The following is a 15,009-nucleotide window of genomic DNA, read 5'->3' as shown; positions in this document are numbered from 1 at the left end:
ATATTTTTTGTGAATTTGTCAGGCTGGCTTCTTTAACTGATCTTAGTGGCCTAATAAGCAGAAGCTTCTTTCTCATCCATGTAGAAATGAGGTGACTCTCTTCCAGGTGGTAATTCGGGGATCCAGGCTGCTTCCCTCTTGTGTCTTTGCCACACCTGTTGTGGATCCCGAGTTGCCCTGCAGGGTGTCTCCATTCCAATCTGTATGTGTGTGTGTGTGTGTGTGTGTGTGTGTGTGTGTGCGGGCACATGTGTGCGCACATGTGCATGCGTCTGTCTGTATGTTATAGGCCTGGCTTGCATTTCTTCTGCTCACATTCTGTTGGCTACAGCTCAAATGGCCACACGTCCTTACGAGGAAAGCTGGGTAATGTATTCTGCTTGTGTCTCCTGGAAATGGAGGGTAGGGATTGGGTGATGAGCTATTAGTTTAGGCCAGTGCTTCTCAAATTTGAGCTGCATCAGAATCACCTGGAAGCTTCCTGGCCGCCCCACACCCCCACCCGTTTCTGATTCAGCAGGTCTTGGGTGGGGCCAAGAATTTACGTTTCAGATAAGCTCCCAGGTGATGTTGATACTGCTGGGCGAGGAACCGCACTTTGAATAGTCCTGGTCCAGGAGCACACTTTTGTGTCTTGATTTATCCATGCTAATCGTGGATACCAGAAGTATATCCTTATTATTGTGACTCGAGAGATAGGGAAGGAGAGGGGTAAAAAAGGTAAATAGCTTTGGCCAGGACATTTGGAATGTTACAAATAATTAATGTTTCTTAGAGGAATTGGAGTTTTGGAGGGTTGAGACCTGGGTCGTCAGGTGCGCCTGCTCTGTGGGATGTGGATGAGGTGGGACCTCTGTGACCAGGCAAAGGTGCTTTCAGCCCGGCTAGCTCTGTTGGAGCAGGAAGCTTTGGAGAATAAAGTACCTAAGTGGATACAGGAGAGGTGACACGGAGCAAGCGACAAGCGGGGGGACTTGCGTGAGACTCGAAGGAGAGTTTGTGAGTGCTGGACTGAACCAGGTGTGGATTTGGACACAGACAAGTGGGACTTAGATTTTGAGTTTCTTTGAGTCTTAGTGCCTGTAAAATGGGGAATAATGATGGCTGTCTGTTGGTTACTATGAGAATCAATTAAGTCAGAATTTTGTAAACTTTCTTGGTTCGTGGTGCTTAGAGGTTAAAAAATATCCTACAGTTTCATTTATTATGAAAGCAGTCAGCTTTTTTTTTTTTTGCGGTATGCGGGCCTCTCACTGTTGTGGCCTCTCCCGTTGCGGAGCACAGGCTCTGGACGCACAGGCTCAGCGGCCATGGCTCACGGGCCCAGCCGCTCCGTGGCATGTGGGATCCTCCCGGACCGGGGCACGAACCCGTGTCCCCTGCATCGGCAGGCGGACTCTCAACCGCTGCGCCACCAGGGAAGCCCCAGCTTTTTAAAAATTATTATTAAAGCAGTCAGCTCCAAACAACTTCATGTACATTGATGTCCTAACAACTCAGTGGCCTTTTGAAAAAATAATCAACATAAATGTTTATGTTTCTACGTTATGAATATGTTTCTCCATTAAATAACTGCAAGTGCTTGTTGATGGACTGTGTGTGTCTGCGGATTCTGCACAGCTTCTCTCTCAAACCTTGGGATTTTGTTGGCATCGTTGCCCTCTTCCTATTCCCTGTCGATGTTTCCTTGTTAACCCAGCAACTGCTGAAAACCCAGCTTTGCAAAGATGCTATGTCTTTGAAAGGTATGCAGTGCAACTAGTATCGAAACTGTGAAAACTGCCTGAGTTGTTCGTATGCTTTATATCTGACCGATGTTGAGCATCACTCTATATCCCTCAAAAGTGTGACATATTTTCCAGTGCCTCTGCAAGTTCACAGTGGTGACCCAGCTGCTTTGGTGCACGGATTGAAAAGAGTGGAATTTGGTAGTTTTTTCCCTTTCATTCATTCACTGAATAAATATTAACTGAGTATCAGCGAGGTGTCGGGCACTGTCCGCCTCCGAACAGCGTAGAGTCTGGGGGGAACCAGACATTGAAACGCATAATCCTGCAAATGTAGACACCCGATGAGGCCAGGGCCGTGAGGGGTGAGTTCAGAGTGAGAGCTTGTGGGAGGAAGATTTAACCTGGTCAGGAGACGCTTTCTCAAGTTGGTGGCACCTGAGTTGTTCCTGAAGTTACCGTGCAGTTAATAGGGCAGGGAACCACGTTTTAGCCACAGGGGTGGCAAGTATATCTCAAGCTGATGAAGAACTTGCTTCCTCCCACCCCCCAATTGCGCCGTGGTTGGTTTGAGACTGGTATTGTAGCTTGTGTGCGCCATCTGTGTCAGACAATGTCTGGACTCTTTCTTTAATGAGACAAACCTACTGACGTGCAGTTGGATGGTGATGCGAAGCCCAATTGTGGGAAGAGTTTCGATGTTGTGGATTGGTAACGATCTGTATCACTTCGAGTAACTGCTCCAGGTGGGGGAAACGGCATGAGCAAAGTGGTGGAAGGCAGCTGGGTGAGCCAGCGTGGGTGGAGCAGAAAGTGAGAGGCTGGGAGAGTCAGCAGGGGCTGTGGTGAGCCTCTGGGTCGCAGGGGGCATGTGGGTCTCACGTGAAGACAGCTCGTCCTGGTGGAGAAGGGGAAGTGGTCTTGATTGCTTCCTGGTGATAGATGGTGACTATCAACAGGCCAGGTTCTCGGCTACCAAGATTTGTTTGAGTGATTCAAGCAACTAGCAGTTTCCCTGTTTTCACCCTGAAAGTAGACTCCAGTGGCATTACAGCCTCCCAGAGTGGAGGGAATCTTGTCCCTTTGTGTGAAAAGTGATCCACGGAAGGGCCTGCTGGAGGGTGCCCAGGGGGCTGTGTGAGCACCTGCAGTTGGCTGGATTGACCAGCTCTAGAGCTCAGGCCCCATACAGTGTCCAGGCTGTTGGCTGGAGTCTGGCCCAGTTTGCTGCTTCTGGGCTGTGAATTTCAGCTGTTCCTGTGAGGTCACGTGGAGCCTGTTACCAGAGTCTGTGTCCCAATGCTTCTCTCTTCTTTACCATTCTGAGGCTTACGTATGAATGGGCATTGCATCGAATCGAGAATGGGCCTGGCCCTTGCCCTTGCCCCAGGGGCCATGACAGGTTCTGCTTTGACTTAAGAATTGGGTGCTCTCTCCCTACATGGGGATGACTTGTGTGGGTGCCTGGCAGGGACGTTTAGCTTCCAGCATCCTGGATTGGGAACCTTGATGTCAATTTAAGGATTATGTTCTTTTTCTTCTTTGCTTGGAGAGAAAACTGATGCACTGTGGTTTCTCCACACAGGTACTTTGTGCTGGATTTTGAGGCTGGTATCCTGCAGTATTTTGTGAATGAGCAAAGCAAACACCAGAAGCCCCGAGGGGCCCTGTCTCTGTCTGGCGCCATCGTGTCCCTGAGTGACGAAGTGCCTCATATGCTGGTCGTGTACTCTGCCAATGGGGAGATGTACAAACTGAGAGGTACGTTCTTCTCCCGGGAACTTTTCAGACGGGCCTCTTGGGTTCACAGTTACCATGGTGATGGCTCTCTTGTTTTTTGATTTTTTTTAAAAATCACCTTTAACAATTTGCCGGGTTTGCGGACTCTGGTGACAGATGCTGCTTCTCCTACCCCTGGGGTGGGGAGAGGAGCTGACATTAGGAAGTGTTTGTCCTAATTAACTGAGCAATTAAGGACAAACAAAAGGTGAGTGATCGCAAACCTGGCTGAGCCTCAGGACTTGGGCAGATTTTTCATATTAGCTCAGTATATATTTTCCTGGACCGTATACTGTCAGTCTTTCCTCCAGTGCCCGTGGGGCTGTGATCTGAGCACAGGTCAAGCCTTTTAAGGGTCATGGTGTCCTCTGCTCAAAGTTCCTCTAGAACCAGCTCTTAGTAGAGGCCCCTTCACTTGTACTTTATTTAACCCATTGTGGCCCTAGAGCCTGGTGAAAAGCCAACTGGTGTTATGTCCTGTTGTCCACTTTCTCCCCTTCTCTTTGCTTCTTGAAAGCTGAGGTCTGCTAAGCATTCTCCTCAGGTCTCGGGGGAGCCCAGCATTTGGCCGGAACTGTAGGTCTTGTCGCCCCCGAGGCATATCCACCTCGCAGGTTTTCTGATGGGCCAGAGTTGTCTGCAGCGGTGTGATTTGATCGCTAGATCATTCTTCCAGCATTCTGTCATGGGCACATTGCTGGAAAAATTGTCAGTCTTCTTCTAACAACATAACAAAACCAAACCCCAAATGCACATGTTTGCACGCTTGTGCATGTACACACACACAGAGTCAGTTTGCTGACCTTCCTCCAAGCTTTGCTACCCAGAGGCGGGCTAAGCTGAGGTTCCTTTATTTTTATTTTTTGGCCACGCTGTGCAGCTTGTGGGATCTTAGTTCCCTAACCAGGGATTGAACCTGGGCCTCTGGCTTTGGAAGTGCAGAGTCCTAACCACTGGACCACCAGGGAATTTCCTGAGGTTCTTTTATTATCAATATACAAGTCATATCTCAGGATCTATAAAACAATCCACAAACCTATGATATAAAATTGTCTATAGTTGAAGAAAGTTTTTTGTTTTTTGGGAACTGTGAGAAGATTCATGTTCTCTTTGGAGATTCATACAGTGTGTGTCCCAGATTTATATGGTCCTTGGTTTCTCTTTGCTCTTTATTGCTTAATAAAGTGTCAGAGCAGAAACAATAGCAGGTGAAAAACTTAATGCCCCACCGCCGCCTGTGGTTTCGTTTTCTTTTCTATTGAATTTTATTTTTTTATACAGCAGGTTCTTATTTGTTATCCATTTTATACATATTAGTGTATACATGTCAATCCCAATCTCCCAATTCATCACACCACCCCCCCCACCCCCACTCGCTTTCCCCCATTGGTGTCCATACGTTTGTTCTCTACAGCTGTGTCTCTCTTTCTGCCCTGCAAACTGGTTCATCTGTACCATTTTTCTAGGTTGCACATATATGCGTTAATATACAATATTTGTTTTTCTCTTTCTGACTTACTTCACTCTATATGACAGTCTCTACAAATGACCCAGTTTCATTCCTTTTTGTGGCTTAGTATTCCATTGTATATATCTACCACATCTTCTTTATCCATTCGTCTGCCTGTGGGCATTCAGGTTGCTTCCATGACCTGGATATTGTAAATAGTGCTGCAGTGAACATTGGGGTGCATGTGTCTTTTTGAATTATGGTTTTCTCAGGGTATATACCCAGTAGTGGGATTGCTGGGTCATATGGTAATTCTGTTTTTAGTTTTGTAAGGAACCTCCATACTGTGCTCCATAGTGGCTGTATCAATTTACATTCCCACCAACAGTGCAAGAGGGTTCCCTTTTCTCCACACCCTCTCCAGCATTTGTTGTTGGTAGATGCCCATTGTAACTGGTGTGAGGTGATACCTCATTGTAGTTTTGATTTGCGTTTCTCTAATAATTAGTGATGTTGAGCAGCTTTTCATGTGCTTCTTGGCCATCCTGTATGTCTTCTTTGGAGAAATGTCTATTTAGGTCTTCTGCCCATTTTTTGATTGAGTTTTTTTTTTTAATATTGAGCTGCATGAGCTGTTTATATATTTTGGAGATTAATCCGTTGTCCGTTGATTCATTTGCAAATACTTTCTCCCATTCTGAGGGTTGTCTTTTCGTCTTTTTTGTAGTTTGCTTTGCTGTGCAAAAGCTTTTAAGTTTCATTAGGTCCCATTTGTTTATTTTTGTTTTTATTTCCATTTCTCTAGGAGGTGGATCAAAAAAGATCTTGCTGTGATTTATGTCGAAGAGTGTTCTTCCTATGTTTTCCTCTAAGAGTTTTATAGTGTCCAGTCTTATATTTAGGTCTGTAATCCATTTTGAGTTTATTTTTGTGTATGGTGTTAGGGAGTGTTCTAATTTCATTCTTTTACATGTAGCTGTCCAGTTTTCCCAGCACCGCTTACTGAAGAGACTGTCTTTTCTCCATTGTATATCCTTGCCTCCTTTATCATAGATTAGTTGACCATAGGTGCATGGGTTTATCTCTGGGCTTTCTATCCTGTTCCATTGATCTATATTTCCGTTTTTGTGCCAGTACCATGCTGTCTTGATTACTGTAGCTTTGTAGTATAGTCTGAAGTCAGGGAGTCTGATTCCTCCAGCTCTGTTTTTTTCCCTCAAGACTGCTTTGGCTGTTTGGGGTCTTTTGTGTCTGCATACAAATTTTAAGATTTTTTTGTTCTAGTTCTGTAAAAAATGCCATTGCTAATTTGATAGGGATTGCATTGAATCTGTTGACTGCTTTGGGTAGTGTAGTCATTTTCACAATATTGATGCTTCCAATCCAAGAACATGGTATATCTCTCCATCTGTTGGTATCATCTTTAATTTCTTTTGTCAGTGTCTTATAGTTTTCTGCATACAGGTCTTTTACCTCCTTAGGTAGGTTTATTCCTAGGTATTTAATTCTTTTTGTTGCAGTGGTGAATGGGATTGTTTCCTTAATTTCTCTTTCTGATCTTTCATTGTTAGAGTATAAGCAAGCGATTTCTGCGCTTTAATTTTTGTATCCTGCAACCTTACCAAATTCGTTGATTAGCTTTAGTAGTTTTCTGGTGGCATCTTTAGGATTCTCTATGTGTAGTATCATGTCATCTAAAAACAGTGACTTTTTCTTCTTCTTTTCCAATTTGTATTCCTTTTATTTCTTTTTCTTCTCTGGTTGCCACAGCTAAGACTTCCAAACTATGTTGAATAATAGTGGTGAGTGTGGACATCCTTGTCTTCTTCCTGATCTTAGGAAATGCTTTCAGTTTTTCACCATTGGGAATGATGTTTGCTGTGGGATTTGTCATATATGGCCTTCATTATGTTGAGGTAGGTTCCCTCTATGCCCACATTTGGAAAGTTTTTATCATAAGTTGGTGTTGAATTTTGTCAAAAGCTTTTTCTGCATCTACTGAGATGATCATATGGGTTTTATTCTTCAGTTTGTTAATATGGTGTATCACATTGATTGATTTGCATATATTGAAGAATCCTTGAATCCCTGGGATAAATCCCACTTGATTGTGGTGTATGATCCTTTTAATGTGTTGTTGAATTCTGTTTGCTAGTATTTTGTTGAGGATTTTTGCATCTATGTTTATCAGTGATATTGGTCTGTAATTTTCTTTTTTTGTAGTATCTTTGTCTGGTTTTGGTATCAGGGTGATGGTGGCCTCATAGAATGAGTTTGGGAGTGTTCCTTTCTCTGCAATTTTTTGGAAGAGTTTGAGAAGGATGGGTCTTCTCTAAATGTTTGATAGAATTCACCTGTGAAGCCATCTGGTCCTGGACTTTTGTTTGTTGGAAGATTTTTAATCACTTTCAATTTCATTACTTGTGATTGGTCTGTTCATATTTTCTATTTCTTTCTGGTTCAGTCTTGGAAGGTTGTGCATTTCTAAGAATTTGTCCTTTTCTTCCAGGTTGTCCATTTTATTGGCATATAGTTGCTTGTAGTAGTCTCTTAGGATGCTTTGTATTTTTGTGGTGTCTGTTGTAACTTCTCCTTTTTCATTTCTAATTTTATTGATTTGAGTCCTCTCCCTCTTTTTCTTGATGAGTCTGGCTAATGGTTTATCAGTTTTGTTTATCTTCTCAAAGAACCAGCTTTTAGTTTTATTGATCTTTGCTATTGTTTTCTTTGTTTCTATTTCATTTATTTCTGCTCTGATCTTTATGATTTCTTTCCTTCTACTAACTTTAGGTTTTGTTTGTTCTTCTTTCTCTAGTTCCTTTAGGTGTAAGGTTAGTTTGTTCATTTGAGATTTTTCTTGTTTCTTGAGGTAGGCTTGTATTGCTAATAAACCCGCCTGTGGTTTCTAAAATGACACGAACCCGTACAAAAGAACAGCCCAACCAATTAACCATTTGAGCCATCTCATTTTGCCTTTTAGTTGTTATTCTCTGGGTTATTAAACCCCAAGTTTGTTTTTTTTAAGGGTTGTTTTAATAGCAAGCATAAAAGTTTTATTATCTGCATGAACTAATCACAAGGGCTAAATTTAGCTTAAACTTACCCACTACAGCAGAGGGAGGACACATTTCTGCCTCTTTCTGGCTGGTCCTTGGTCCATCCCAAAGAATCTGGGCATTGGTTTTGTCATTTCACGTCTCGGTACATGTAGAGATGAATCTTGATGTTAATAGATGAACAGCTTTGGGAATGTTTTTGGAGCCTTTGGGTACTGCCACAAAGCAGCAATTCTTCATGTTCCTAAGGAAAATGGCTCTAGTTTCTGCAGAATCCTTTTATTCTTTGGAAGTAGGGTTCACCTAGTCTTACGCTGGTCTGCACTTCCAGATTTCTTCACCAGAAGTTCAAGCTGAAGTTGGGTTTTATTGACAGATGACAGGCTCATTTTTGTAAATGATACAAATTTCTAGGGGAATCATTTTGTTTTCTGCATATTTAACATTTATGCAGTATATATTCTGTTAAAATATTTATGCAGTGAGTTATGCAATTAAATTAACTTGGATTTTATTAGAACCTATTATGTATCCATGATCTTTTAAGAAAATAATTTTATTTATTTGAGAGATGGGGGTGTAGATGGAAGATTGTGACTATGCAAGTGACTGGTACTGTAATGTCTCTTTGGGGGACATTTGAGGGTCTGTAAGTCAACATTTTGTACCTTGTTCTGTTCAGTCATAATAAGAACCCTTGAGAACATATATTAAAATGGTAATTCAACTGAATGCTAATTTTGTAAAGGCTGATAACTCCACATTACAACTCCGATAGTTAACAAAGGGGCCTTAAACACTGCACTTTGCTCCTCCTTTTAGCCACATGTGGTAGAGGCATTAAAAATAATCATGTTTTCTCTTCCCTGCTGCTTTTTAAAGAAGTAGAAATGACTTTTTCAGAAGAGTTTAAAAAATTGGCCAAATTGTTCTCATAACAGACATTTCAGAATAAGTTAAGTTTTTAACGTGGTTTAAAAGGGAATTTTTTGGTCACTTCTTCAGGGAAACCTTCATTAAGCACCTGTCATAGGACTATATTAGGTGCCCCCACTGTGTACTACACAGTAAAGCAAAGTGTTTTAACAAAGCATATTTGCAGCCACTTAAATAATGCCCCACTGAAAAAGAAATTCCACCTCTAACTCCCTTCTAATGACAAGAAACTTACTTTATTCAGTTTTGTTCTGTTTGAAGTTTCTGAGTTGGTATTTATAATTTGAAAAGAGAGATTTAAAAAAAATGTGTTAGGGGCAATAAAAATGCTACAATGTGGATGAACCTGAAAAACATTAAGTAAAAGAAGGCAGCCACATACTGCATGGGAGCATTCATATGGAATGTCTAGAATAGGCAAATCTATGAGGCAGGAAGCAGATTAGTGGTTGCCTAGGGATGGGAAAGGGGGTGGGGAGAGAGAAATGGGAAGTGACTGCTGATGGGTGGAGGATTCTTTGGGGGATACTGGAAATATTCTAAACCAAGATTATGGTCATGGTTGTACTATTCTGTAAATATACTAGAAATCACTTAATATTAAAAACAGGTGAATTTTATGTATGTAAATTCTATCTCAAAGCTGTTAAAAAATCTGTTAGAAATTTAAAAAAAGAGAAAGAATATAAGTGTATTGATTACTTTCGGAGAAATTGATCTGTATGTGTTCAAGTGATTCCATCCAGGAAGATGGAATTCTGAAAATCCCTTTAAGTTTCTCAAAACTTTTTAGATTTGTTAAAAAAAAAAAAAGGATTTTTGATTGAGATTTGGTGTCGTCAGATCTTTGGCATGAGTACCATCTGCATTTGCCTTTCGCTCCTTCATTCCCAGGCCCCCAACCCCTCAGGTGCGTGTAGAAATGGGTTGGATGTGTTTTGGCTCAATTGCGCCAAGCCTTTCTTTCTCTATTTTAGCTGCTGATGCAAAAGAGAAACAGTTCTGGGTGACTCAGCTTCGAGCTTGTGCCAAATACCACATGGAGATGAATTCTAAGGTAAGTCACTGCGGGGTGGGGTGGAGGGGGGGCATTGCATCTGCTGGGATCAGCCTTCAGCCCAGTGATTGGCTTCTTGGGGGAAGCTGTTTTCCATAGTATCTTTAAAGTTCTCCACCATCGAGGAATTCATACTTGTCCTGTGACATTTACATTTAAAGCCAAGAGAAAGGTGGGAGGATTTGCTTGTAGGTAGAGTGAAGGGGAATGCAGACACTTCATTGGAACTGATTCTGGAAAGACACTCCTGTGTCTTTCTGTGTTGTCCGTTTAGGCAGCTGGTAACTGGTCTGCGGAGAAGCTTGAGCAGATGGTGTCCTTGTGGCGGCGGCAGAGGAGTCAGATTTACTGTTCACGAAGACTCCTTGTCACAGACCCTTAAATAAAACGAGACCCCAGCTCGACGAAGCGCTCTGTAAGGTGCTTCTGCATCTAAGTGTGTCAGAATGTTCTCAGGTAGTTTGGTATCCATGTATGAATTAGCTTCTCCTCAGGATTCAGTCCGAGATCTTGGTACAGATGCGCAGGGGATAGGAGATAGGAGGTAGGCATTTTCATGGATTATTTGGAGGATCTCCTATCCTTAAATACAGGAAATAAATAAGTCAGACAGAGAAAGCCAAATACTATTTGTTATCGCTGATATGTAGAATCTAAAAAAATAATAGAAATGAATGCATATACAGAATGGAAACAAACTCACAGACATAGAAAACAAACTTGAGGTTGCTAAAGCGGATGGCAGGGGAGGGATAAATTAGGCGTATGGGGTTAACAGATACAAACTACTATACGTAAAATAGATAAGCAACAAGGATTTGCTGTGTAGCACAGGGAATTACCATCAATGTCTTGTATTTTAATAATCTGTAATGGATTATAATCTGAAAAAACCCCACAACTGAATCACTTTGCTGTACACCTGAAACGAACACAATATTGTAAACCAACTGTACTTCAATTAAAAAATTGTAGGGCTTCCCTGGTGGCGCAGTGGTTGAGAGTCCGCCTGCCGATGCAGGGGACACGGGTTCGTGCCCCGGTCCGGGAAGATCCCACATGCCGCAGAGCGGCTGCGCCCGTGAGCCATAGCCGCTGAGCCTGTGCGTCCGGAGCCTGTGCTCTGCAACGGGAGAGGCCACAAGAGTGAGAGGCCCACGTACCGCAAAAAAACGAACAAACAAACAAAAAATTGTATAGGAAATAATTGACCAATGAATTTATTTAGGGCAATAAATATTTGTTAAAATTAACGAATTAACGTTCAAAGGGCTACCCCTTTTATGTCATTAGTTCAAATTTAGTTACGATATCCGTTTGCATTCTTTTTCTGTATTCCATGTATCTGATAGGAAGACCCACACTTCAGACTTCTTAGGCTTCCATTTACTGTAACCTATCTGCTGTCTTGCTCAGGGAGGACGTGGAAATGTCTTGCTTGGTTATACCTCCCTGTTCTGCTTCCAAATACAACCTGAAATGATTTCTTCACAATGATTTTGTTTATGTTTTTCTTTCTGGAGACATCTTCTCTCCTTGACTCACTTACGACAGTTGCACTCACTGTAATGCCCCTCTTGACTTGCTCCAAATGTGGTCTTTAATCATAGGTAGGGCCCCACTTCTTTTTTTTAAAATTTATTTTATTGAAGTCTAGTTGATTTACAGTGTTGTGGTAATTTGTCCTGTACAGCAAAGTGACTCAGTTATACATATGTATACATTCTTTTTCATATCCTTTTCCATGATGGTTTATCCCAGGATATTGGATATAGTTCCCTGTGCTCTACAGTAGGACCTTGTTGTTTATCCATTCTGTGTATATCAGTTTGCATCTGCTAATCCCAAACTCCCAATCCATCCCTCCTCCCCCACCCCCTCCCCCTTGGCAACCACAAGTCTATTCTCTGTGTCTCTGAGTCTGTTTTATAGATAAGTTCGTTTATGTCATATTTTAGATGCCACATATAAGTGATATCATATGGTATTTGTCTTTCTTTTTCTGATTTACTTCATTTAGTATGATCATCCTCTAGGTCCATCCATGTTGCTGCACATGGCATTGGTTCATTCTTTTTTATGGCTGAGTAGTATTCCATTGTATATATGTACCACATCTTCTTTATCCATTCATCTGTTGATGGACACTTAGTTCTTTCCATGTCTTGGCTATGAAAAGTGCTGCTATGAACATAGGGGTGCACATGTCTTTTTGAATTATAGTTTTGTCTGGATATATGGGTAGGGCCCCACTTCTAAAGCTTTCTTCCCTCTGGCCTGGTTTATTTTCCAGGAATTATAGTAGGAGTTCTGGACATTACATCAGTATTTTAGAAACACCTAGGCAGGGCAGTATAAAATTGTTTTCTTTTTATATGTATTGTTTTACTTTTTATAAAATAGAACAGAAAGAGATCAAATAAAAAAGACATATCTTCACCTATTGCCATGAGTGCTCATTGGAGGTGACTGCTCTTTGGTACGTCAGCCTAGTAAATTTAGGCGTGCATTAGTGTGTATGTATCTGTAGCTCTATGTTTGGTTTTTACACAAATGGATCGTTTCACGCACACTGTTCTATCCTTTGGTTTTTTTACACTTATTAATGTATCTTGTAGATTTTTCCCTGTTGGACATCTAGATCTACTACACTCCTGTTAGGATGACCAGATGCTGTTCTAAGGGGTGGATGTCAGTGCTTTATTTGAGTCCTTCACTGACAGACGTTTAATTTGATTGTGGTGGTTATACATGATGCTATAATAAACATCTTTGAACACACATCTTCTGGTACCTCTAGGTGTGTATATATATGAATCTATACCAGCAGAAGTACTGGGTTATAGAATAGAACATGAAAGGTGGATTCGCTTGTGGGGTTGACTCGTATACTAAGTTCACAAAGTCTCTTCTACTTCTAAGGCTACTTCTGCTAAGTCTCTTCGGATGCTAATTGGGCGTTAGTACCTTCTCCCCTGCCTTTCAGCCCCTAAAGGAAGAACGTGTGACAGGAGGGGATGATTATCGTTGCCTCTGGAGGTTAAGTCTCCAGCCAACCCCACGATGGGGAGAGAGGCAGTGGGGTTCAAACTCCGGGGGGGCGCCCAGGACCCCCTTTCGGCTCAGCTGCCTCCTTTCTGACTGGCGCCCCCATCCCCACCACAAACATAACTCCTGTTGTGAGTTCACTGCTGACAGCTTGTGAAGGCATTTTTTTTTCCTGTAATGGAAGTAGCATTGTTTTTAAAAAATTGCGAACATTACCTGTACGCAATGCAAAACATTCAGAAGATAGGAAAGTATAAAGAAGGAAAAAAATCACCCCAAATCCCAGCCCCAGACCTAATCTCTGATGATACTATTTGAGTATGCATCCTTCCAGAGCCTTATCTGTGTAGAGAAATAGCAACAGAAAGAGGTCACGTGACCCCACGTGGGGCCCATCCTTCCAGTCTTTTCCATACAAGCATGGGGGTGTGTGGACTATTTCTGGGAATCAGAAGGCTTGTCTGTTGTGGGGAGGTATGGGTGGGGAATTCTATCAGGCTGTGTGTTATGCCTTGTGTGAAGAGTAAGGAGATGTGTAGCTGCTGCTTAATTGATTCTCCCAGGAAACTCGGTTTCTGATGGCGAATGACTACAGCTTTCCTGACTGTCTGCCACCCCGGGGTGTGAGCCAGAGGGCTTTGGAGAGGTGCTTAGCTGTCTTGGCTGTGCGGCATCACAGCAGGGAAGCACCTGCCACCGGGACTAACCCAGTGGTGTCTGTGGAATCTGAAACCACGTGGTTGTGAGGGACTTCAGATGTCATCCAGTCCTGACCCCACCGCATCCCACCATCCTCACAGCAGCACATACCAGAATATTTATGGTCATAATGAAAACATGTGGGCTGATTCTCTCAAAACAATCCCTGGTTTTATTCACCTAGAGGGGGCACTGCTGGTACCTCACTGAGTGAATGCTAAGAATTTGGGGAGTCATCTAACAAATGACGTCGAATACCTCTCTTTTATGACTACACAAATTTAAGGCCCCTCAGAACAGTTTGGAATAGCTCAGAAGTAATAGAGTGATTAAAAAGTGGGAAGGGATCCCAAACTCCCTCTGTTCCATGTGTCTAAAAACAGTAGCTGTAAGGAATAGGACAAGAGGTAGGTCCTAAAACTGTGTGGTCCAATATGGAGGCCTTGGGGCACAGGAGGCTGTCCAAACTGAAATTATTTGAAATTAAATTTGAAATTCAGTTTCTTGGTCATGCTTAGCCACATCTCAGGTGCTCAGGGGCCATGCTTGGCTGATGCCTGCCGTACTGGACAGCACAGGGTTAGAACATCTTCCATAATCACAGAAGGTTCTGTTGGAAAGTGCTGATAAAGCTTCCATTACGGCTTCGTGGTTTCTAAGGAGGGACTTGCCAGTGTCCGGTTTAATCTCCTCTTGCGCCATGGACAGTGTTTTGCTTTCTTTAAATCTGCAGAGGTTGACTGGTGCTTCCCACCCATCTGTCCTTCCTTCTGGGCTTCCCCTGCTTCTTTCTGAGCTTCCCCTGCATCCTTCTGGTGAGGAGTTCTGGTCTGTGCCACAGCCTTGGCGTTGGACATCCTGCTTACTGTTACTTCTCCCGTGGCCTCATCTGTGCAACAGGGACCCTGACCTTACTTGTCTGAAGTTAGGAACTGGTGTTCTCATGTGGTCAGATTCCACTACATGCTTACTGCGGTGCAGCTGTTTGCCAAGAAAACCAGTTTGAGGTGTTTTTTTAAAATTTTTATTGGCATTTTTTTTTTGCAGAATTTATTCTCGGGCCATAAGTTTTTGTTTCTTCAGTTTCTTCTGGGGTATCTTTTTCTTCTGTGCAACCGCCTTTCCTGGTTTAGGGACAATCTGCTCTTTTTTTTTTTTGCGGTACGCGGGCCTCTCCCTCTTGTGGCCTCTCCCGCTGCGGAGCACAGGCTCCGGACGCGCAGGCTCAGCGGCCACGGCTCACGGGCCCAGCCGCTC

General features: G+C 42.7%; 1 protein-coding gene across 5 annotated transcripts in view; it reads left to right on the top strand.

Moving 5' to 3' along the window:
• Nucleotides 1–15,009, top strand: part of OSBPL10 (oxysterol binding protein like 10) — a 295,403-nt gene that overhangs the window by 100,635 nt on the left and 179,759 nt on the right. For all 5 annotated transcript variants that reach the window (XM_079933429.1, XM_079933431.1, XM_079933430.1 and 2 more), the window contains 2 exons: nucleotides 3,313–3,488; nucleotides 9,926–10,005. In XM_079933429.1, coding sequence (XP_079789555.1) covers nucleotides 3,313–3,488; nucleotides 9,926–10,005 — 256 coding nt within the window. The remainder of the gene's footprint in view (nucleotides 1–3,312; nucleotides 3,489–9,925; nucleotides 10,006–15,009) is intronic.

This window comes from Stenella coeruleoalba (assembly GCF_951394435.1).
Source record: "Stenella coeruleoalba genome assembly, chromosome: 10".
Lineage (NCBI taxonomy): Eukaryota > Metazoa > Chordata > Mammalia > Artiodactyla > Delphinidae > Stenella > Stenella coeruleoalba.
Note: the sequence above shows the minus strand (reverse complement) of the source record. Positions and strands in the feature narration are given on the sequence as shown.